At 38.0% G+C, this 26,356-nt stretch overlaps 1 protein-coding gene across 3 annotated transcripts in view; it reads left to right on the top strand.

Moving 5' to 3' along the window:
* The window catches only part of znf644b (zinc finger protein 644b), a 114,644-nt gene that overhangs the window by 66,525 nt on the left and 21,763 nt on the right, over nt 1-26,356 (top strand). For 2 of the 3 annotated variants that reach the window (XM_067989909.1, XM_067989910.1), the window contains 2 exons: nt 7,579-7,681; nt 23,020-26,261. In XM_067989909.1, coding sequence (XP_067846010.1) covers nt 7,641-7,681; nt 23,020-26,261 — 3,283 coding nt within the window. In that variant the 5' untranslated portion in view covers nt 7,579-7,640. Of the gene's footprint in view, nt 1-7,578; nt 7,682-14,305; nt 14,432-23,019; nt 26,262-26,356 lie in introns of those variants that run through there. The other variant, XM_067989911.1, reaches the window with a different exon arrangement.

Here is a 26,356-nt window from a genome sequence, read left to right as displayed (position 1 = left end):
TAGAATAACTGTCTGGCTTATAGTCCAGATGTAACCTAGTATTTGATTAACTTTGTGTCTCATTTCAATTTATGATCAATAATTACAGACAAATCCTTTTGCTTCTCCACCTTTGCCAATCACCACCTTTTCACCATGCACACGCGGCAACACTTTATATGAACCTACATTCAAATTCATGTATAATTCCTTAGCCCCCCTGCTTTAATTGTTCCTATTTCTCCTAATGCTGTTTATATTTATCACGTAGCCACAAAGTTTGGCATCATGAGCAAATTTCATAATAGGTACAGGAATTTCTATTATGTCATTTTCGAACAAAGTGAACAGCAGAGGACCCACAACAGGTCCTGTGAAACTGCTGCACCCCAACAATTTTTTTTGATTTATTAACACCTCTTGCCTCCTATTGTGAAGCCAGTTTTCAGGTTGGGTATGATGTAATTTTTTGGGGAAATCGTGGTTAAAAATGCCAATAGAAATCATAGTGGAAGTCCTGAACAGTCACAGAAATGCTTTTTGGTAACCAAATTAAATTTATTTTGCCATTCTTTTTATGCAACTTCACACTAAGCAGATTAATATTTTGTAATTTATTAGCATTTAGTTATTTCTATAAGACCCCTGGCACTTCCTAAGCATAAAGTGAGAGAATCTGGCATCAATTTGTCTTAAAATGTTAAGTATTTTTAAAATAGATTCACTGCAATGAAAACCCACCATGTACAAAAAAGTCGGAGATGACAGACAAATTAATGTTTTCTTTCTTTTTCATTAATTGTGAGTAAAATTAAGTTAGATAGACCCTGGGCGTACCTCAGATGCATCTAATATACTATATTCCATGTAGAGAAACTTCATTTGAAACTTTTGTAAAAAGTTAGCACTGGGTCCCTCTGAGTCAGAGCCACTTTCAGCAACATGCTGTATAAAGTAATAAAAGGAATCCAGCAGAACCATTATTCAGCCACCAGGCAACGAATCAATAATAACAAAATCAAAAATAATTAAAACACCATCTGTCAAATAATTACATAATAACAACAACTTGCACTTATGTAGCGCCTTTAACGTAGTAAAACGACCCAGTGCACTTCACAGGAGTGTTATCAAACCAAATTTGAAATAGGGAACTATTTTGCAATCATTTGAGCTGTTAATGTTAAGACTGTTTGTATAATTTATTAAATACACTTAATTTTGAATCTCCTTCTGTCTGTCTCCATCCCTGCCTCAGCTTATCAGTTGCTACAACCCTCATCCATGGCCTTTGTTACCTCTAGACTCAACTATTCCAATGCTCTCCTGGCCGGCCTCCTACCTTATACCCCCCGTAAACGTGAGCTCATTCAAAATGCACTGCCTGTATCCTAACTTGCATCAAGTCCTGTTGACCCATCACCCCCGTGCTCGCTGACCTACATTGGCTCCTGGTCCAGCAATACCTCGATTTTAAAATTCTCATCCTTGTTTTCAAATCCCTCCCTATCTCTGTAACCTCCTCCAGCCTTACAACCCTCCGAGATCACCGATTTTCATCGCTCCACAATTGGCAGCAGTGCCTTCAGCTATCTAGGCCCTAAACTGTGGAATTCCCTCTCTCTCCTCCTTTAAGACGTTCCTTAAAACCTACCTCTTCGATTACCTGTCCTAATATCTCCTTATATGGCTCGGTGTCAAATTTTGTTTGATAACACTCCTGTGAAGCGCCTTGGGACGTTTTACTACATTAAAGACGCTATGTAAATGTAAGTTGTTACTCTGTTGTATTGTAAAATCGGGGGAAAAGGAATTTCTGAAATTCCTGATGCAGCATAACCTGGAGGTGGGGAAGAGCTACTGAACACGAAGTTTGAAGTAAGCGAAAACCATCTAAAACACTGTTTATTGGTATGAAAATCATGAGAGTGAAAGTCACGTGTTCTGTGACGTCCATGACATAGTTGCATCCTTAGGTAGGGCCTATTGCTTGTAAATCTATGCTGACTACTCCTTATATTCTGAGCTCTTTTTAGATGACCATTAATACATCCTATATCATCTTGAGCAGTATCCCCGCTAAGCAAGCAAGTATGTGAGTTGAGATGTTGTTAATAGGCTATGATATGAAAACACTAATGTCTTACATTTCCATATCACTCCTTAGATACAGAGAGACATCTGAAAGCACTTTAGAGGGAAAGTGGACAGATTGAGAAGGGAGAGCGAACACTGTTGAAGAGGAGGGCCTTTGGAGACTTTTGAAAACATGGAGAGAGTTTACAAGCTAGAGGGAGGGAATTCTAGAAGTTGGGGATATAGTGGCTGAATGGTTATCTGTTGATGGTGGAGAATGGGGAATGAGAAGTAGACCAAAGTTGGAAGAGTGGAAGGTACACAAGGCCATATGGTTGGAAGAGATTGCAATGGTAGGATGGGGCAAGACCAATTTACTAAATAGCCTATTATTAATTGCTCTGGTTTGTTTAAAGTCCTGATTCTGGTTGCAATTTATTTTAGTTCTACTCGTAAGTAGAAGTTGAAGAAGCTTCATCGGCATGTACATGATGGGCCGAATGGCCTCCTTCTGTGCCGCAACTTTCTATTACTTTAAGCTTATCTGATTTAGTAAAATATTCCTGAAACTGATGTGAAAACTAAGAATATCTTGATCATTGATACTAGGAAAAAACAAGCTTGAACAAGAAGGCTTCTTCAGCTTGTATTTTCACCCATTGTTTGGTATAGAACATTTTTGTCACGATGCAAATTAAGAATTTTAAAAATTATCATAAAACAGAGTATAGTGCAAGTATCCTAATAATTGATCTGTGATTGACCTTTAGAGAATGTTTTTTGGTAATTACTCTTTTCATATAAAAAAAATTCTCAAATATGTTAACAATCTTCATTTGCGTGTGTGTGGAGGAGGGAAGGGCTCTGTTGGTTTCTCAAATTCTTTTGCTTTTTAGTATTCGCTTTCATTGTAATTGCAAGCTCCTCTCTCTCTCTCTCCCCCCACCCCCCATCTGAGGATATGAAATATTTGTATTATTTAGTAAAAGCATCTTCTATACTTGTATTCACAAAGCCATAACAGCAATTTTCACAAATGAGAATTTGAGCAGAATACCACAAGAATATAATTTTTACATAATATTGTATCAAAATGTTCCTGTTTAGTATGGGACTGGGCTCGGGTGGTGGAATTTGAGGCATATCAGAGTAGTGAGTGAAATGAATAAAAATGGAATAAAATTCATTTCTAACCTTTAACATTCTGTTCTAGAATCAGTAATTTATAATAGAGCAGAACGCCTGTGGCTTTGCAGCCCTGTCATGCAGGAACCATTCAAATGACTCTAATGGGTTAGATATACTGTAGTTTCTGCATCAGTGCTACATGATCACATAAACTTCAGTGTAATAGTGGTTTTAAGTTGTGCTTTGAACTTTGGCGAACAATGTGAGACTTCTTAGCGTTTAAGAAGATTGTAAGTGTTTAACTGGACAGTGTTAAAGCTTTTAATATTATTAAGAGCCATTTGGCATCTGTGCAGAGCTCTGCATGTGTTTAAAGTAGTCAGCTCCTCTGTTTGAGTACAGAGCTGACCTGACAGTATAACTACCTCTCTCTGTTGCAGTTGTGAAACTAGTGTATGTTAAAGGAGACATATAACCATATGCTTAGTATCATCATTGAAGATCTTCTAATGGGAAAAAAATCAAAGTAATTTATGAAACAATAGTTGCATTAATGTTTGGAACACATTTAACAGGTCCAAGTTTACTGTGTTCTTCTAGATGTATCTTCCACTAATGTGAAGTGTCATGCAAGTCTACTGTATGCTACCTTTTTATTCAATAAACTAAATTTAAGCATTACATACATAATTATGATTTAAAAATATGCCATAATTTCTGTATTTTACATGTTTTCTGCCAGACAGGTCAATTTAATTTGGGAAAAATAGTGCATTATTAGAACTAAATAAAACTTTGCAACTTTTTTATTGTAATAGATGTGAAAATTTGCAGTTTTCACAGAAAAATGAATTCAATTGCAGAATGTGAATCCCAAAAACTATTTAAAAATCCTGGCATAACCTGTAATTCCAAGTAATAAAAATGGCATATGATTTATTTAGTCATCATAAACCAATGGGTCTAATTATAAACAGGCGGAATTCAAACTGCAAAATACTGATAAAAATCTCAGAATCTCATGATAAAAATGGAATTTTACAAATTCACCAAGAAACAGTGGCCCTGGGAAGTAGATATTGATACAAATAAACTGGTTAAAGACTAAAATTGGTGAGTTGTGCAACTATTACAATTAATTATTTAAAATTAGTGAATTCACATCTTGCCTGCTATTTTTTTGTTTATTTTGAATCAATACGTACTTTATTTAAAAGGCATTCTATGTGAAATAAAGTTAAGTGAAAGCACCAGCCTGTGGATGGCAGCACTTCATCACAGTTGACAAGATAGGTCTTGCCTGATTTGACATAAATCACTGAGTAAAAAGCTCAAGGTTTGTAAAATAGAAAATGAGTTTTTGTTTCATCATATGTACAGAAGAACTAAGTGATTTATATAGTTACTATCTGTGTTTACAGTTAGAGGCTTTAAAAAAAAATTAATTTGCTTATTTTTAAAATTGGCAAATTCAAATGATTCTGTGGTAGTGTGAGTTGGAATACTGATCTGAGACAGATGGGATTAAAGTCTCTCTAAGGGTTCTAAGTGAAATGTGTTTGGGCAGCCCATACCCAATTCCCAACAGATGAAGACCAAAACACCATTACAGTTCACAGTTGGCACAAAACTGAATAAATCTGGCAAGTTTATGAAAATGTGTTTTTAAATAATTGTCATTGAAACAACAGAAGTTGTGGCCACAATATTTACAATTTGTTTGCTGTGAAATAACTATGTGATACTTACAGCAGAAAATTAACGTGTTTTTGTGAATTTACTGTTAATAATAGTGACATCTAGTGATGTAAATTGTAACTGGGTACCAAAATCAAAAAGAAAAGATGACCACTAGATGGTGCTGATATTGCCTTGGTTTCTGAAGATTGATCTGTTTTATATCAGAGTGCTTAAAACTTGATGTGAAACTGATTTCATTATACATCTCTTCACTTCCTGGCATTCTGAGCATCCGTTTCTCTCCAACACTTTGCTGCTGTTGTCTTTCTCTCTGTGCCTGCTCCTTCCTTTTGCTCTCACTCTGTTTTTATCTGTGATGCTCTCCAACCAGTCCAGATTTCCTTGCTTAATAAAACAACACATCAGTTATTTAAGAAAGGAATTATAATTCCATCTATCTTTCTTCCCTTCAATACCTAGTCCTCTTTTTAGCCTCCATTCCTCCTCACGTACTGCTAGTTTGCATTGATGCTTAATTTTGACGTCAACAAATGGAAGCTAGCGGTATGTGAGTACAATTCAAAAGTCTTCGTCCCTCTGTAATTAACATAATGCTAAATTTAGTAGGCTGATGAAGGTCATGTTAGTAAGAGGCAATTCAAATATCTTTGCCACATGGCTCCCCCAATGTCTCAGCAACTTTATCCAGTGATTATCTGAGCCAAGAGGTTCTAAGGGTTGATCCCTGTTCTCTGCTAAGTTAACTGATCACAGTTGGAGTGGTAGTAGAGGTAGCAGTCGGCTTGGATACCTCTGGGTTAGGGGGAGGAAAATCAGCCAGGGTGCCAGCATCTGATCACTAGCCAGTGACTCCTGCTGTAAAGTCAGCATGCATGGATGTCAGGTGAGGATAGAATTGGGCTCAGCTGTGTTTACCCCCATAGTTGAATAGCCTGCCAATATTCACTGTTGAGACTTGCATGTGAATAATTGTCACCTGGGTGAGGTGGTGAAGGGTGCCTATGTGCCAGTACACTAGCAAGGAGTCAACACCTTCAGGAGAGAAGAGAAAATTGGAAAAAAAAATAAATATCTTTTTGTAATACACTGCAATTAATCTCAAGTATAATTATTATACTGGGGCCATTTGTTCAATGCACATTTCATCCTAATTTGGTAAATGTCAAACTGTATTTTTTCAGTGAAAGATTATTTCAATTTTTTTCCTCATTCATTTGTTCTGTTTCATCTTGCATGATGCCACAGCCAAATGGCAGGCTTGTAGATTGCTCTCTTGACCTACTCTGAGGTGCCACTTGTGGCTGCAATCAGTTCAAGTAACTTTGTTCTTTTGGCAGGTGTAACATAAAACTGGAAGTCTGTTGCTTAGTAAAGTTTGCTTATAATATCAAAGCAGTCAGAATAAAATATTTAACTGTCTTGTGCAAGGCTATTCACAGAAGTCAACCCGCAGTGAAGTGGCTCGAGATACTTGTTCAGTTAGATCTCTTTGCTAACAGAGAAGTCAGAGCTGTAACTGTCTTGAAGCATGACGTTCTTTGGAGCTAGGTTTCAGATGGAACAATGGAATGAGTACATGTCTAAGATCTCAAAGTCGTCATTGAGTCTCAGAATAATCAGGAGTTATGGAAAATGCTTAAGAACCCAGGGATTGATGCTGTCATTTTATATGGTGATATAATTGTGATTATATCTGTTATGGTGAAGTTTGAACTATGAAGCTTTTGTGCATTGTTAAAATCCTATTGACAATCGGCTGTGTCAAATGGTGGCATGTAAGGGCCTGTTTCTGACATTATAAATATTTACCTTTTTTATTTTTATTAAAAGGGGATATTTATTTTGGAAAGTGCCCTTTTCTGACAATTTCCTTCCCCTTTTCTTGTTACATGACATTCACAGCAAAAGGTAATCTCTCTAAAGCAAAGTGCATTTCTTCAAAGAAAATTCTTGTTTTATATTTGGAGTTACTTCAATTCCATCCCTCTGATGCCTTCCTGCGAGGACACTTCCAGCCAGGAGAGTAAGACTTCTCTGCAGCCACCATGAGTTCCATATCAGTTAATGGGAGGCTTGCTTTGTGAGTTGGGATGGGACTCTACCAGTTACAGACAAATCCTCTCCTGCAATAGCACACTTTGCCACTGTGAGGACAAGAACCACTGAGGATAACCAAGTTTAAATGTTAATCAAGGCTTGGATTCAAACAAAGGCAATTTTGAATACCATTTCATTACTCTGTCATTACAGTTACCAGATGACAATTAATGCATTAATGTGAACTAAGGTTCCTGAAAATTCAGATTTTTATTGATCGCTCCTGATAGCAACATACCTTTTTAATATGATTCGCATCTAAATTTTTGAACAAATTGTTGTCTATCTTAAGTATTGAAGCTAGAAAAGGTCCTTGTATATAAACCTCTCCAGATTTGTCTCTTTTGTTTGTTATATTGTTGGCTATCTCTGTATTCTGCTTTTTTAGCAGTCTAGTGCTATGAGTAGTTCAAAAAGGGTGATTATTGACTTAAATCTGTAAACATATCCGCAAAATAGTTTGGGTTTTATCAAGCTTATAAAACCTATAAAGGAAATTTTCATTTGAAAGAATTGCCCATCTTTTTATATATTAATAATTGTGGGAAAATGTCCTTGGAAACGATATGAATTTGTGTAAAAATTTTTTTTTAACAGAATACAAGACCAGTATTGTCAGTGTTTAGACTCCCTTGCCTCCAACTACAAGGAAGCACATTATGGCCTTGAATGACGCAGATATGGACGAGGAGTGTAAGGAGTAAGTATCCTCTATTTTTGTTAAAATTTTAAAAATGTGATAAAATGTTTAAAGTTTAGATTTCAGTGTATTTTACAGTCTTGTCTCAACATATTTAAAACCAAAGAAATTTGAATGACTTAACTGTCCATAAAACATTTGTCATTTTTATTAAAAGCAAAAACTCTAACTAAAGGGGCCACAGTGCAGATATAAATCCCGTCATAGCTTTTAGCACCTGTAACTTATGAAATCAGTCAATGGAGTCTAGGAAATCAATGATTACATTTTTCTAATTTTTTTCACTGCCTTTCATTGCAGTCCTATCACTTAATAGTGAGTTTAAGAGTTGTAGAAGTTAATGTTACTAAATTCCAATTGAATTGCAATAAAGCAGGGGGTGTTAGCAAATCATTTAAGGGACGATGAGCCTTTTCAAAATGAAATATCAAGAGCCCAAATTTGGCATTCTGCCCAAAAGTAAAATGATGGACATATTTTAAAATATTGGAAAAATAGGAAGTCTAATGTATGTAAAGTAGTTGATATGATTAAAATATTTTAATTAAGGCTTATCTGAACATTGAAAACATTTACTGTAAATGCCACTACTGCTGGTTTTGATCCTTTAACAGGTCGAGCTTAATGGCTTGAAATGTGTTATCGGAGGCAGCATTCATATACCATGCTTTGCAACAATTTATTGTGACTAGAATACCAGGACATTCATGCCCTGCAAAGTGATGGTGGTGGGAAGGACTAAAAATGTCTCTTTAAAAATACTGGGCTAAGTGAGATTCAGTGTTAAACTGCACTAATTGAAAGTATAGTTTGCTCTTGCTATACAAGATACTCTGCCAGAATACTGTCTTGACAATTCCTCTCAATTGCCCTGTTTCAATCATGACATCCCAATTTTGAATACCACTGAGAAAGCAGCAATGCATAAAACTCCTAAGCTGGCAAAATCAGCTAATTTCCTTGCCCTACAGAAAACTCTGCTTCTGCGTCAACCCAAATTCCACTCTTTCAGCCTATTTTGGATTGAGAGCTATGGGTGTGATTTTAGTCATAGTGAAGGTTAGATCAGAATTGTCCTTTTGCAACAATGTCAGTGTTAGCACAGTAACCCAGAGAGTGGTATGTAGTAGAAGGGCAACAGCGTTTTTTAAAAAAGAAACCTAGTGAGCAGCAGTTTGTAATAAAGGCAAAAAGGTTGTACAGGTCCGTAAGAATGTCCTCGTCCAAGCCGAATCATAACACAAAATAACACCTGATGTATTATAGTTTTTCACCATTTTGTTTCCCAGATATGCTCTTATCTAAAACTATCTTATAATAACAACTTATATTTATATAGCGCCTTTAACATAGAAAAACTTCCTGAAATGCTTCAAAGCTGCAATAAAAAAATGGATGCAGAGCCAAGGACAGAGATATTTGGAGGGGTGAACAAAAGCTTGGTCAAAGAAGTGGGTTTTAAGGAGGGTCGTAAATGCAGAGAAGGAAATGGAGAGGCGGAGGGGTTTAGCGGAGATTTCCAGAGGGTGGGGCCAGTGGCTGAATGATCCGCTGCCATTGATGCGGGTGGATGCACAAGAGTGTGAGTCAAAAGAATGGAGGGGGCTGTAGGGCTAGAGGAGGTTAGAAATAAGGAGGGGTGAAGCCATGAAGGGATTTATACAGAAGATAAGAATTTTAAAGTTGAGATGTTGGGGGATGAGGAGCAATTGAAGGTCAGCAAGGACAAGGGTGATGGCTGAGCAGGACCTGGTACAGGTTACGATACATGCAGCAGAGTTTCTTTTGGAGGCGATGAAGTTTACGGATAGTGGAGGATGGGAGGCTGGCCTGGAGAGTGTGGGATTAGTTGAGTCTTTGTGACAAAGGCATTGATGAGGGGTTGAGCAACAGATGGACTAAGATCAGGGCTGGGGGAGTTAATAGTAAGGAGGTGGAAGTAGGCAATCTGTGATGGAGAGAATATGAGGTTGGAAGCTCAGCTCGGGGTCATATAGGATGCCAAGGTTGCGAATTGTTTGGTTCAGTGACTGGGGAAGAAAGTGGAACTGGTGGCAAGGGTACAGAAATTTATGGCGGGGTCAAAAACGATCACTTCACTCTTCCCAATGTTTAGCTGGAGGAAATTGTGGCTCATGCAAGGCTGGATGTTGGACAAGCAGTTTGACAGCACAGAAGCAGTAAAGGGGTTGAAAGGGGTGGTGGGGAGGTAGAACTTAGTGTCATCAGTGTATGCATGGAAGCTGATCCTATGGATGGGGCCAGGCATAGATCCTTGAGACACTCCGGAGGCAATGGTGCAGGGCAGGAAGAGAAGCCTTTGTTGGAGGTGCCCTGGCTACAATTGGATAGGAAAGAGTGGAACCAAGAGCGGGCAGTCCCATTGAGCTAGACAATGAAGGTGAGGCATTGGAGGATGATGGTGTGGTTGAGGAGGGATAATGCATTACGGTCACAGTCACAGAGAATGTCATTTGTGATTTTGATAGGGCCGTTTTGGTGCAGTGTAAGGGGCAGAACCTGATTGGAGGTTCAAACATGGGATGACAGGCGTGATGGGCATGGATTTGGGAGGTGCTGTTATATAAAGCAAAAAATTAAAGTTGTGAACTTGGTACAATCAAAAAATTACAAAAAAAACATTGAAAATGCATGCAATTTCATCTGATGTGATTTCTGTTTTGGGTTTGCTGTTGTGGAGGGAGCACTATTTCAATTTGAGTGACTGTGATAAGTAAATCAGTAAATGAATCAACAGATTTAACTTAATATAGTTAAATTAAAATTAATTTGAAGACTTTGGCAATAACTATACAATTTTACATAATTAGGTGAAAATATTTTTATTTTAGGTTTTCAGTGATTTCATACATTTTTTCCAAAGGAAAAATATTTAGTTGAAAAATAAAATTCTTTAATACAACTATCTGCACCTACCACAGGATAAGATCAATTTGAGCTCATGTTCTATGAACTAATAACTCAGAGACCATGAGTTCAAATCCGATGGCAGTTTGAGAATTTGAATTCAGTCTTTTAAAAAAAAATCTGGAAATAAAAAAGTTGGTATCAGTAAAGTGACAGTGAAGTAGTCGGATTGTGGTAAAAACCTAACTGGTTTATACTGGTTTATAAACTCCTTTAGGGAAGGAAACCTGCCGCCCTTACCTGGTCTGGCCTATTTCTGACTCCAGTCCCACACTAACGTGGTTGACTCTTAATTGCCCACTGACGTTGCCTAGCAAGCTACTCAGTTGGGGCAACTACGGATAGGCAATAAATGCTGGTCTTGCTCGCGACGCACCCATCCTGAGAATGAATTTGTAAAAAATTGGGTTTAGGGCAAATCACCCGGATGTTGCCTCCTTAAGACAATGTAGTTTCATGCTGTTGTCTGCTTGACCTTCCAATCCTACGCTGTATAAAAGGTGCCTCCTTTGAGGTGACGTTTCAATTACTTTCCTCATTGTCAGTTACATGTTTGTTCCACAGTTTAAATTTAAGTGTTTTTCTTTGACCCTATTGCTGGAAGAGCTCTACCAAAACGCTTCAGTGCAGAAGCCTACAGTTGATGCCCCAGATTCAAGTTCAAGGCATTCTGGTCAGTTGTCATGTTTTTCTGCACATTTCTAGCTCACTGGTGGGACTACAGTCCAAGCTTGTTAGAAGTGCTCTTTTATGGTGACCAGACATGTGTGACATCAACAGGCTTGAGCTTTAGGCTTTTATTTGGGCCAATCTGTACATTCTAATAGACAAAACACACATCCAGCGTATATGAATGGGTTTATTCTCAAGTCCTTTGGGTGCTGTATGGATTGGTCATTGTTTTAGAAAGAAGATCTCCTGATTATCTCAACACAACTAAACAAACTGACAGAATTGGTTGGCCGCAAAATTAAATGGATGATGGTGCATCCAAAGATGATGCAGGAAATCTCTGAAACTTGGTGTTGCCCAGAAATCGATCTGTTTGCAACAGTGGACAAATTAGCTCCTGCTCTACTTTTTCTGCAGCAGGAACAGATGATCTTGGACTCTAGGTGGCCTATCGTTCCAGTGAAGAAGAAAATTCCTTTATGTTTCACTTCCATTTCATTCACTGGTTTCATTTTTACTTCCTTTCATTTTGATAAACACATTTTAACCCCTCAAAAACCCCATAATTATGCAACCTTCTAATGATGAGTAATGCCAGCCAGATCTTGCTGTTTGTTCTCTCTCAACTCAGGAGCCAGCTTCTTCACAGGTTCAGCAAGATTCTAATTGATAGCCTGGTTGTTGAAAGAGATTTCTAGCTCAAAGGTTAGCACCATCTGTGGTTGATATGTTAGTGGTTTCCTGAAAAACACTATGAACAAAATTTATATAATCCAAACAGAGAAAATTGTCCATGAATGTGTTTGTTTTATTATATTGTCAGATGTGTTGCATTTTTAAGTGCTTTAAACACCTTTCAGCCTTGGGACTCAAGCCAAGACCTAATAGACTATATACAGAAAGAAAGAGTTGCATTTAATTAGCGTCTTACCATATCTCTTCCAAATGTCGCTTCGCATAGAACAAATTACTTTCAAGTGTAGTGACTATTGTTATCTAGTCAAATGCTGCAATCATATGCACAGACAATAGTCCACAGCAATGAGATGAAAGGAGAGTTAATCTGTTTTTGGTGCTGAGTGAGGGAGGGAGGAATGTTGGAACTCCCTGCTCTTCACAGCTAATGTAATAGGATCTTTAAACATTCACTGGAACAGGCAGACAGAGCCTTGGCTTAATGTCTCATACAAAGGATGGCACCTACAACCTGCTAACTCGGAAGAGAGAATGCTACCATCTGAGCCAAGCTGACACACCATGTGACAGGTATTTTGTCATGGTTTCTCATGGGACTTTTCTCTTAGCGAATGCCTACTTATCTCTCTCTTCATGAAAGGGGTCTGGGGATTAAACCCTCCACCTAGAATCATAAAATCTTACAGCAAAGGAGGCTGCCATTCGGCCCATCATGCCTGTGTCAACTCTTTGAAAGAGCTGTCCAATTAGCCCCATGGCCCTGAAAATGTTTTCTTTTCAAGTATGTATCCAGTTCCCTTTTGAAAGTTACTGTTGAATCTGCTACCACCACCCTTTCGGGCAGTGCATTCCAGATCATCATAACTTGTTGTGTAAAAAGATTTCTCCTTACCTCTGGTTCTTTTGCCAATTATCTAAATCTTTGTCCTCTGGTTACTAACCCACTCATCTGTGGAAATAGTTTCTCCTTATTTACTCAATCAAAATCCCTCATAATTGTGAACATCTCTATTAAATATCCCCTTAACCTTCTCTGCTATAAAGAGAACAATGCCAGCTTCTCTAGTTTCTCCACATAACTGAAGTTCCTCATCCCTCGTATTATTCTGGTAAATCTTTTCCACACCCTCTCCAAGGCCGTGACATCCTTCCTAAAGTGTGGTGTGCAGAATTGGACACAATACTCTAGCTGAGGCCTAACCAGTCATTTATAAAGGTATGGAATAACTTCCTTGCTTTTGTACTCTTCTTCTATTTATAAAGCCAACGATTCCATATGCTTTTTAAACAGCTTTATCAGTTTGTCCTGCCACCTCCTTTTGTGTTTTTTTGTTCTCAGGATGTAGATTACACTGGCATGGCTACATTTATTCCCATCCTTAGTAGCCTTGAGAAGGGGGTGGTGGGCCTTTTTCTTGAACTGCTGCAGTCCTTGTGATAATGTTCTCACGATGTTGTTGTTAAGTAGGGAATTCCAGGATATTGACCCAGCGACGATAAAGGAATGACAATATATGTCCAAGTTAGGGTGATGTGTGATTTGGAGGAAAACTGGGTGGGGGGATGATGATCACAGAACATTGCAGCTCTGTTCCTTCTTGGTGATAGAGGTCGCAGGGGAAAGTGGTGCTGTCGAAGTAACCTTGGTGATTTGCAGCAGTGCATCCTGTAGATCATACACACCACGCCGATGATGGAGGGAGTGAATTGAGTCCAGTAGCAGCGGTGCCAATCAAGCAAACTTACGTGTCCTGTATGGTCTTGAGATGTTTGAGTGTAGTTGTGGCTGCACCCATCCAGGCAAGTATTTCATCACGTTTTAGACTTGAGCCATGTAGATGGTGGAGAGATGAGCCACTCATTGCAGAGTGTTGAGTTGTAAATTTTTTTTTAATGTAAACACCGTTGAGCTAATGTATTTTTGTAGCCTGATGCTTGTTTTGTAGAGGATTATTCTGTACATAGCTTTCTGGTGCTTTTACATTTATGAACTACAACAAACCTGTGGTTCCCTCCATGCTGGCTGCCTCACTCGCCTTGTTCCAGTGGCCCTGGAGAGCCACTATTTTTAGGGTCTGACAAGCTTTTAGCAGGTTTGCTTCTGCTTGACACTAACACAAAAAAGACAGTAATATATTTGTAGAGTTGTGGGTTATTCTGTAATATTTTTATTCACAAAACTGGTGCAAAAGCTCTTTAATTTATTATTTGTTAAAAGAAAAAGTATTGCAAAGGTTTATATTCAAATGACAAATGCACACCTCATAAAAGCAATTTAATTCTTGCTGCTTGCCTTAATATTGATTCATTGTTTTTCTTGTCTGCTAGATTAACAGGACACACTCGTGTTTGTCCTGTCACCGGAATATGTGATTAGAGTAATAAAACAAGCCTGCTGTACCAGTAAAAGAAATCTGTTATAATCGTAATCAGCAAGCCTTTCAAATTGACAAGGTAGTTGGAATTCACATGAAATTTGAATTTTAAATTGATGCTCTTGATTTTCTTAGGAAGTGAGATACTTTAGTTAAGAGATGTAATTTTTGTTACCCCGGTAGATAGATTGAAATAATCACTCGGGGCGTACTTTTTTAGTTTGCATGCGGATCTTTCATTACTTAGTCCAGAAAAGATGGATTTTAATTACCTTGTGTAGTTTTTACATTGCTCCTGGATCTAACAAGATTTAAAACTGAATTACAATATTTAGCCGTTCTTTTAAAAAAGTGTTAAGCAGCAATGTAGCAATTACTTACACATTGGTAATTTTCACAGGGATTTCCAGAATTTAGCTGCACATTTTACATATTGCAATGTATATATTTTTCAATTGAATGGCAACGCTGTAAAACCACCATTTTGCTAAGAATTGCATCTACTTGGCAAGAAAGCACTGAGAATTCTTCTCCATGTTAATGTATGTCCAGTACTATTAGCTGGTTTATTGCACAGCAGCCTTCATCAAAATGCTAGCAGCCTTTGTGACCTTCCAGAACTGCACCTTGTGCATGCATCTTATGAAGGGTTATAAGATCATCTACTAAAAAATATTAAACTGACAATCGTAATGTTTTCCATTACTACATGATGTCAACTTTTGGGCTAGCCTGTTGAGTTCAGCCATTTACAAACAAATAAATGAGACAAATTTAGCCTGAAAGCCCTTGTGAACAAATTGCAGGAAGGAAGGATCATTTTAAAGGAGAATAAGAACAACAGTAATTCGCTCTAAGCATTTTGACATCACACCTGGGGAACTTCTGGATTATACTCCAGATCATCATGTATGTGCTATTGAAAAAAAAATTCTGTCCCACCGATTACCATGCTTGGATCATATAAAAATGAAATGAGGAACACTGGGAGTATAACAGAGGATGAAATCTGTCAGGTTTCAAGTAACTGTTGTGTTTTGTAGTAACAGAACATTATCTTTTATTGACCATATAGAAACATAAAAGATATTTGATTTACTTAACTGCAAATGAAAATCTAGGTTGTCAGAGTATTCTAGCAAATCAAAATCCCAAATTAATTATGCTGCTTCTGACAAGTATTATCATGTAGGAAGCTTTGGACGATAGGTCAGAAAATTTGTTTTCTCATTGTTGGACTGGCTGAACACAGTATTACCTTAGGATAACTGATTTCCCAAAGTTTACTGTTTAATTTTGTCAGATTGGTATCTAATAAACCAAACCATTGTTGAGGAATTTCAGTACAGTAATGTGTCCCAGTCTCTCTTACCCCCCCCCCCCCCCACTTCAGAAGTGTGTTGCTGAGAAAATATTTTCATGGACTGAAATCTAAGATGCTTAAAGATTATTGATCATAGTTCTTCATTTGGTCCTGCTGCCAAAACCATGTTGCAAGCGAATGATGTGATCACTCAATCTTAATCACTCACACAATCATCGAGATTGCAATACAGAAAAAGGTCATTGGGTGCATTGTACCTGTGCCAACTGTTAACTGGAGTTGCCTACTCAAATGCCAATTCTCTGCCCTTTCCTGTGTCCTTTTTTATTCTTCCTTTTAAGATAGTTATCCAATTTCCTTTTAAATGATGTTATAGTCCCTGGCTTAATAGCCACTTGACATTCTAATGCTCTCCTGGCCAGCCTGCCACTCTCCACCGTCTGTAAACCTCAGTTCATCCAAAACTCTGCTGCCTGTTTCCTGTTCCGTTCACCCATTACCCCTGTTCTCGCTGACCTACCTTGGCTCCCGGTACAGCAACGTCTCAAATTTAAAATTCTCACCCTTCTATTTAAATCTCTTTGTGGATGCACTCCTCTCTATCTCTGTAACTCCTCCAGCCCTATAACATCACCCAAATCCTCTGTCCTGTATCTCTGGCCTCTCGTGTGTGCCTCTCCCTTTGTCCCACGGTTGGCAGCTGTGCTCTCAGCAGCCCAGGCCCCATCCTCTGAAATTCCCTTCCTGAACCCCTCCATCTTTCCACTACTTTTTCCTCCTTTAAGACCCACCTCTGACTAAACTTTTGGTCACCCTTCCTAATATCTCCTCTTTTGTCTCAGCATCCATTTTTTGATTATGCCTTCGTGAAGTGCTGCAGTGCTTTTCTATGTTAAATGCGCTCTATCAATGCAAGTTGCTGTGGTGGTAAAACTTTCCACGTTCTAATAACCTTCTGTGGGGGAAAAAGTCTTCTAACCACTTACATTCTCATAGAATCATAGAAAGGTTTCAGCACGGAAGGAGGCCATTCGGCCCATCAAGTCCGTGCCGGCTATATGCAAGAGCAATCCAGCTAGTCCCACTTCCCCGCCCTGTCCCCGTAGCCCTGCAAGTTTTTTCCTTTCAAGTACCTATTCAGTTCCCTTTTGAAAACCACGATTGAATCTGCCTCCACCACCCACCCTGGCAGTGCATTCCAGATCATAACCACTCGCTGTATAAAAAAAGTTTTTCCTCATGTCACCTTTGGTACTTTTGCCAATCACCTTAAATCTATGTCCTCTGGTTCTCGACCCTTCCGCCAATGGGAACAGTTTCTCTCTATTTACTCTGTCTAGACCCTTCATGATTTTAAATACCTCTATCAAATCTCCTCTCAATCTTCTCTGTTCCAAGGAGAACAACCCCAGCTTCTCCATTCGATCCACGTAACTAAAGTCCCTCCTCCATGGAACATTCTAGTAAATCTCTTCTGCACCCTCTCTAAGGCCTTCACATCTTTCCTAAAGTGCGGTGCCCAGAACTGGACACAATAATCCAGTTGTGGTCGAACCAGTGTTTTAAAAGGTTTATCATGACTTCCTTGTTTTTGTACTCTATGCCTCTATTTATAAAGCTCAATATCCCGTTTGCTTTTTTAACCACTTTCTCAACCTGCCCTGCCACCTTCAACGATTTGTGTACATATACCCCCAGATCTCTGTTCCTGTACTCCTTTTAGAATTGTGCCCTCTAGTTTCTATTGCCTCTCCTCGTTCTTCCTACCGAAATGTATCACTTCGCATTCTTCCAGTCATAATCCTGAATGTATGCCCCTTTGCTATAGATTTGCTAACTGGGAACGAACTTTCCCTGTTTACCCTCTCAAAACCTTTCATACTTTTGATAACCTCTGTGGGACCCCCCTTGACTTTTTCTGATCCACTGGGAAAAGAACAATTTTTTTGATCCTTTCTCTGTAGCTATAACTTCTCATGCATTGTATTGTTCTTATAATAGGGTGCCCAGAACTCTACACAATTCTTCAATCTGAGCTAACCAATATCTTGTATAAATTCTGTGTCACTTCCTTGCTTTTGCATTCAGTGTCTGTAAAACCTAGAATCCTATCTGCCATTTAAATGAACTTTTCTACCTTTTTAAAGATTTATTTTTGGACCTCATAATTTTCCTTTCCCCCTATTTTAAGAAGGAGGGTATTTAGGGTATGTTTTCTTTCACTCTTTTTGTCAAACTGTACTACTTCACACTTTCCTGCATTGAATTACATCTGCTACCTATTCAGTACAATTGTTTGGAACACAACACTACCTGCAACAGCTAATCCGAAAAACATTAATTTACCCTATCCTATGCTTTCTCTCCCCTAGTCATCTCCCATTCTATGCAACTACATTTCTTTTAATATCATGTGCCTTAATTTTTGCAAAAAGTCTCTTATGTCGCACTTTATCATCTTCTGAAATCCATAGATACACAACGTCCATTGCATTCTGTTTATCTATACGTTCTAGGGATAATTCTGCACCCCCCGACATGTGTGGGGATGGGTGGGGGGAGCTGTGCCCATGGAGCATGGGTTGTCAGAATTGGGATTGCATTGATGTAACTCAATCTCTGACCCACACTCCTTGTCAATACAGTTCCCTATTTGGAGCATGGGATCATGGAATTATTTTGTTAAATTCTTTTAGATTAGTCAAGCGACCTACCCTTTACAGATCTACGCTGACTGTTCTTGATTAACCATCACCACCAAAATAGACTAATTGGTTATTCGTCTCGTTGACGTTTGTGGGACCTTGCTGTGCACAAATTGGTGGCTGAATTTGCCTTCAAAGCAACAGTGGCTGAACTTCATAAGTAACTCATTGGCTGTGAAGTGCTTTGGGATGAGGGCGTGAAAGGCGCTCTATAAACATGTTTTTTTTTTCCCTGTATCATGGGTTCTATAGGGCCAATTCTTCACTTCTAGTCTGCCTGATTTCAGATGAATCTGGGACAGGTGGGGGAAGAAAATTGGATTGGGAGCCATTCTACCAGTTTCTGGATGATCATTGCCACTTTGGGATTTCCTATTGGAAGTGACAGTGGACATTGAATATGTTTGCCGAAATATGGGCAAGTGTATTCAAATAACATGGAAATGATTGGAGAATATCTTAATACATATCTCCTGTCAGAGCAATGCTGGACGCAAGGGATCTCAACATGTTACTTACATCCAGCATTGCTGTGGTGGGCGGAGAGGAGTTTAAAATTTAACTCCAACCCCAAGGGGGTGTAATCGATCACGGGGTGATGATTCCACTTCTACAGCCCCAAAAATTAAACATTTTTGAAAGCTGCTTCAGCTGGCCCTGCTCCACGACTGCAGGTGCCTGAGGTCAACTCGTGGTCACGAGTGGACAAAAACTCTGTCTCGCTGCCAAAGTGGAAAATCTCACCGTAGAGGTTTACTCACAGTGGAGGTAAGACGAACTGGCCTATAATTTCCTGGCTCATCTGTCAATGGTTGCCACCCTTCAATTCTTCATCCACAATTCCCATTTCCAAAGATATTTGAAAAATTATGGTTATTGGCTTCCAACTCCCTCAATATTCTGGAATGCACATCATCTGGATCACGTGACTTTTCTACTTTTAGTTCCATTAAGTTTTTTGATACCATTTCCTGTTGAATATTTATTTTGCTTAGTGGCTGTTCTATACCCTCTTCCGATACTCCTTCAATCCTACTTTCACCTTCCTCTGTAAAATCTGAGCTGAGATACCTGCCATTCTTTCACTTCCAAGGAAAAGATAGCTTGCTTCCTCACTAAGTGTTCCCATACCTTCTCTGACTACCCTTTTAGTTCTTTTGTGTTCAAAAAACCCATGGTATTTCAGTTAATGTTGACTGCCGGCCTTTTTTTTCATTCCTCTTAGCTGTCTGTGTTTGCTTCTCTTCAATGCTTTTTATATCTTGGTTTTCTTCAATGTTATCTCCTTCTTGGGTCCAAAGAAACTCTGATCTAGCAATGGAAGAATTAATTTGGCTCTTTTTAATAGCCAAGTTGCCATATTCTCTTGATTAGCCAGTTCAGGTTGAGGCAGTTTATTTTTGTTGTGTAGGTGGGACCCCGTTCTTCACCTCATTGGCTCTTTGAGACACCATCTGCAATGTACTGCAATCTGCAAGTAATGAAGGAAGTAACTCCTTCATTAGTTGAAGGAGTTCAAGCTCCTTCATAGTAATGTTAGTTTGATCATTTGTGCTCTACAAATATGCTGTCATTTTGGGAAAGAGGGGTGGAGAGAGACTGAGGAAGAAAGAGAAATACTGACTTCAAGGATCACAATGTCTGAGCCATGAATAGATGAGAATCCAAACTACTTGGTTATAAAGGCTTTTAATTATAGTAGCTCTGTGTACTTTCTTTCCCACCACCATGTCTTGGTGTCTTTCAGAGGAGTGCCTTTGCAGATTGGAGCACTTTTTAAGGAGTAAATAGGTTTGAAGAGCACAGAGGCGTCTAGCATTGTACTGTATCATGTAGCTTCCTAATACAAGTGTTTTTTGTTATTCACGAGATATAAAAGTTGTAATTTTGTCATGATCTCACTATGAACATTATAATGTGCAACTTAATCCTGATTTTTGAAACAAATTTTTAAAAATGTACAAAATTGAATAACCAACTGTAAAATGCCATGAATTGCTAACTATCTGAGGTATCTGCAACATTGACTTGGTGAGGGTTTTTGAAGTAATTACGTTTATTGTCTTTACTTTAGTTGAATTATTTCTTCATTTTGTGCATGGATTCTTTGTTGTTAGAGTTCTAATTCAGAAATATTAGCCAACAGTAAGCATAGAAAATGGTCCTTATTTGCATACTATGTTGATTTAATTTTAGATGAATATTCCATCATAAATAATCATTAGAGAACAAAAAGTGGGCAGCATAGCTCTGATGACAGAAAGGTTGTACTTAATCTGTGTTACTAAATGACCCAAGAAGCCTGCTCAAAGGGATTACAGAATAATTATGTTAATATGCAATTATCACCTCATTTTTTCTGCAGTAACCTCAAGATGTAGTGCAATATGGGTGTTATAGCAAGTGCTGATAGTTTGCAAAAATACTGACATTTGAGATTTCTAAGGAAAGTCAATAAGGATAGCTTCATTATGGTCTCTTGTCATAATGAAAGAAAATGTCTGACCTTTATGTACATGTTTTGTTCATGAGCATGATTTTTGTATCAATGAATTTGATACAGCTTTAGAGGCAGGTAACTGCAATATTAAAGGGAATTCAACAAATCCTGTAATGTCTGCATTTTTAACAATACTTTATGTTGTAATTTGTGAATTTAATGACTTGTCAAACACCCCCAATAATGAGTGCAAAAAGAATTCATACTGCTGCTTTATGTTTATATTGCACCAGTATCTTTTAATTTTGAGGATCTTTGCTTAACTTACAAAATTTAATCGGATGATTTTTTTCCACCTTGGACATTGATTTATAAGCACATAAGGGTGTGCTGTTAAAGGACTTGGGTGTGCTGCCTCTGTGTAACTTGTAGAGAGGGCTTTTAATAGAATACTTCTAATAATGAGAACTGCAATTTGAGACCATTTGTGATATTGTGAGGGTTTGCTATCCTGCTGTTCAGAGGGTACCATTGAAGTTTGCTTTAAATGGGAAACGTCTGTTCTTTCTTTGAACCCCTAACACCAGAACAGATGGGTAGAATATGGAGCACGGAAGGTTTTACCTCTGAGGTGGTAACAGTGAAGCCACCACTCATTAACACTGAATTTACCACTTCGTTAGCAACGTTGCTTCCTGTTGAGAAAAGCTAGTACAGGTACAGCATATTAAATTAACTGAGCATACATTTGGCTATGGATCTTGGACACCAGAGTCATTTTGAAATTAAAGCTTTCACCGTTTCTATGTGTGTTGCAGCTGGTTTTAAATGCTTGTTATTTTTCTTCTGTTTGATTACAAATTAAATGAGAGCTTTTGGAAGGAAGGATGTGTTATAAAACTCCCAGTGCTCACTGTCACAGCAATTAATTTTACAGCACTTGTTCTGTACAGGTTGCTCATATTGATTAAAATCAGTTAAGGTAAATGAGACAAACATTATAGCATTTCCAGGCTTGTTTTCCTATTCATTGACATTTTCAGTCGTGATTCTTAGCACCTGTTTGTACGTGCCCACCCCTTAGCTTCTGCTGCGTATTTAACACAGAGACTCATGCTGGGAACTGTTTTAGCACCATTTTAGAGTGATAACATTGAATATGATCTCATTGGAAGTGTATTTTGTTCCCATGGAAATTGGTCAATTTTAGCAGCAGCTGAGAGTTTTGAAGGGGAAACAGGAAGGTTGTAACTAAAATGTGTGGAATCTTGATTCTTCACACATAATTAAAGTTCCCAGTATTCGAGAACGACAGCAGGAATCGTTTTTCTTCAGCAACAGACAAGATGTAGATGTAATAGTTGTTGAAACCACTAATCTCTTGGTTGATGAAGCAGTTGCACCTTTAATTCAAAGTTGATTTAAGTCTTTATAATCATTTTAGTCATGCAGTTAAACTAAGGTAAAAATATTGTAAATAAAATTTAATTGTCTATTTTAAGTATTCTGTTGAGCAGTGTTTGAATAATATAATTGAGTGTATACTAGAGATTTTGAATGATAATTTGTAAACCCATGTAGGTGTATAGGTTAAATCTGGTTCATAATTTACAACGCTTTATTTCATACTGTATGTATCGTGCACAATACATTACAGATAGACACCTGCAGCTTAAATTTATTTAATTTGCACCTAGCTTTGTTTTAACATATTTTGACAGTATTTTTGCATACAAATGTAGTTTACTCTTTTTAGATGCGAATACAAATACACAAATGGAATAAAAAGAAAGTATAACCAGTGCATACTTGTAGCATAAGCAAGGTTATAATTTAGTTGAAATTTAAATTTATGTTGCAGATTTGCATACTAGGTTAACACAAAGCCTTTACTGAAGCAAGTGAATAGCCTAATCTGCAGTGTGGATGTGTTTTAATGCATTCTTCCAAAAAGGGGCTGTCTTGAGCCTCTACAATGCTGCAACCACAAGTTAAATTAACACAACCTGCCTGTATTCACTATTTTATTACTAATGAACTGATAATTGTATTGTTCTATGCCAGCTGCAGTCACTCTAATTTTAAATAGTTTTTGAATTTCAAGAAAATCATTTATTAAAATTGTTGGTAAGAAATTAGGTTTTATTTTGTTTATGTACGTATGCGGTAACATTTTTTTTTCTTTTTGTGACTTGCAGGATTAACAAAAGTGAAGGCTCTGGATCTAAGATGAGTAATACAGATAGTGTGAAGACCCATATTAATTCTCATGGTGCTAAAGGCGAATTTGGAGATGAGAAAGATCTCCCATCAACCACTGTTACTACTAGTATACCTCAGACCTTAACAGAGAATCAAATGTCAGTTCCAAAAAGCAATACTTTGAGCTTGTCTAAACATCTGTCCAGGGACAGTTCTGTAAAAGCCTTAAGTGAAGCCCAGCAGACTGTGTTTATACAAACTGGTTCTCCTACTGTTTTGAATGCAAAACTTATCTTACCTACAGAAACGTCTGTGAGGGAGCCAGTTCCACAGCTCTTCTCAACAAAATCTTCCATCACAAAGCAAGCTGATGTTTCTTTAAGTATTTCTCAATCCCTGTGCCAGTCAGTTGCAGTTTCTAGCTCATCATCTCGCTTTGTTCAATCTGTTCAGGTTCCGACATTCTCTGGCTCTTCAAATAAAGTTCAGACATTAGCACCAGCCCCAGTTCTGTTACTGGTCCCCAATTTAGTGCCTTTCCAGGGCCAAGTTAATACACAATCTAAAATGCTGAGTCCTTTGCCAATAGTGGACCACAAATCTATAGTCCAGTCAAATGGTGCTTCTACAAGCCAGTTGTTGTATTGTACAGAAAGTGAAAAGACAAAAGATAATAGAGGACAAGTAAAGGAAAAAAGAGTTTTAAGTTCTTCAGAAATTCGTATGGGTGAATCAGAAACTTTAAATGATGTTGGCTTAAACTGGGACCCTCAAAAAGAATTCATGCAGTTTTTGCTAACAAAAGAAAAAGATGATGATCGGGTTGTTCCAATTGATGAAAGTTCCCAAGTCCAATCAAATCTGACCTTTGGAAGAAAAAGAAAACGAAAAATGGACATTGTTCAGTTGGTAGATTTCTCCGAACTAGAAAATGCAGACACACACCTTACACCTAAAAAGGCAGCTGTTACTCTAGAGGGGATGGAACACAGTGAAACAAAAGTTTCAGTTGTTAAACCAAAATACTTGCCTGCAAAAAAAAACCTTGTTGGTGAGACAGGATCAAATCTTCCCAAAGAAACGGTGGAAGCAATTAAACAGTTAATCTTTAGTGATTATAAGCTTCCAGTCAAAAACTTAGAAGCAGCTAGAACAAGTGCACCAGCAACCACTTATGTAGAAGAAGCTTCACCATTCGGTTCAACAGTTTTTCCACCAGGAAGTGCTATACAGATAGATGATGTACAAACTGGATCTGAATCGCCATCAGATGATGATACTGAGACAGAACCATCATTTTACCCCTGCACAAAATGCAATGTGAATTTCAGAGAAAAAAAGCATTTACAGAGACACATGATTTATCACTTAGAAGGACACAGTAAAACAAATCTGCCAAGACCATATATATGTAAAGAATGTGGAATTGCATTTCGTGACCGTGCACCACTCCAAAAGCACAGGAGCCTTCATCAAGAAAAAAGAGAAAGGCTTATGGAAGAGATTCGTGAGCTACGCACATTTCAGGATGAAGGGCGGAATGCAAAACTACAGTGTCCGCAGTGTGTATTTGGTACAAACTGTCCTAAAACATTTGTGCAGCATGCTAAGACACATGAAAAGGACAAAAGATACTACTGCTGTGATAAGTGCAACTTCATGGCAGCATCAATGGATGAACTTGAAGGTCATCAAATTTACATTCATGATGCAGTTATTAACAAGTCCAGCCAAAAACCTTTGAAAGGTGTATCATTAGAAAATTTGTTAAGTCACTGTAAGTCAGGAGGTGTATATGTCTGTAGGAAATGCCCTTTTACCACACCAGCTAGGAGTATTTTTAAAAAGCATGTCAAATACTTGCATCAGCGACTTTACCATGTTCAGCATAAAAATGAACATGGCACAAAGGTACCTGGCTTGAGCTCAAAACCGTTTAATTTGGTGAGGAGCAATAAGGCTACATCACAGCAATCGGAATACCTAAACAAATTTGTCATAAGGCGAGGCATAAAAAGGGCTTTTGAAGCACCTGATACACTGGGGAATTCCTCTGCATTGTACAGCAAGGTCTGTGATAATGCTGGTACACAGAAGCCATGCTACATAGCCACAAAAAAGATACATCACTCATCTGATTCTGTGCTGGATTATAGTAGATCTTCAACAAAGAGTCTGACAGGATTAAATACTGATAACCAAACGATTAGTTTCCTACAGCAAGATCATGTTAGAAAGCAGGGAGAGATTGATGTCAAAAGGAACAACGCAATCCTGTTGTCGAAGGATCATGCTATTGGTTATCAGATTTATGGGAAATCTAAAAATGATGTAGGGATAGTAAAAGACTTATGTCCTACATCTACATTAATAGAAAATAAACATACAGATGTACAACATACTTTGAACTTCCATCAGTGTAATGCCGAAGAAATATCAGGAGAAACAGAATGTGCAGATGCTGGAGCTGTATCAGTTAGAAAATCTGTTAAGGATGTCATGGTTAGTGTCTCAGTTGGCAATGATATTTTGGATCAATATCCAGATGTGTTTCACAAAGCGCCTGTTGTGGTTTTAAATAAACTTGAGCCATGTGTAAATGCATTAGAATGTGATGGTGAAGAAAACTCACCTGAAAGTGATATTATTGAAACTAGTAACTGTATGGATGATGCTACGGCAGTGACTATTGCTGAGAATGATTTTGATGTTGGTGATAAACAAACTCATTACTTCAGTAGTACTGAAGTACAGATAGTTGATGAAAATGGCATTGATGATGATGATTTTGATACTTATGATGAGAGTGACGACGACGATGATTTTGATGATTTTGATAATGACATTCATGATTACGGCAACAATGACTATGGTAACCAAAGCCTTTACTCTACAGAATATCAAGATGCTGCCCACAGCCATTTTGTTAATGAAGATTTTCATATTAATAGTGATGCTAAATGTATAGAAGTTATGGATCCAGTTCTTTATCAGCATGATGCTCCACTTAATATAACCTACAATTGGACTGATTTTCATACTGAGAAGCGACCATGTCCTTACTGTCCAGCTGTATTTGACACTGGCGTTGGCTTGTCAAATCACGTGCGAGGACATCTTTATAGAGTTGGCTTAACTTACGATGCTCGGCATCTGGTTCCACCAGAACAAATAGCATCCAGTGATAAGAGACGGCGTATCAAAAAAAACGATGCTCCTGTTAGGAGAATAAAGAAAGGTAAGCTTAATTTATTCCTGTGTCTATAATAATGATCAAGAGGAATTGGGTTTTTAAGTTTTTATGAATTTTTGACCCATAAGGTGCAAATTTTA

Source organism: Heptranchias perlo, chromosome 9 (genome assembly GCF_035084215.1).
Source record: "Heptranchias perlo isolate sHepPer1 chromosome 9, sHepPer1.hap1, whole genome shotgun sequence".
Classification (NCBI taxonomy): Eukaryota; Metazoa; Chordata; class Chondrichthyes; order Hexanchiformes; family Hexanchidae; genus Heptranchias; species Heptranchias perlo.
This window is presented reverse-complemented; position numbering and strand designations above follow the sequence as displayed.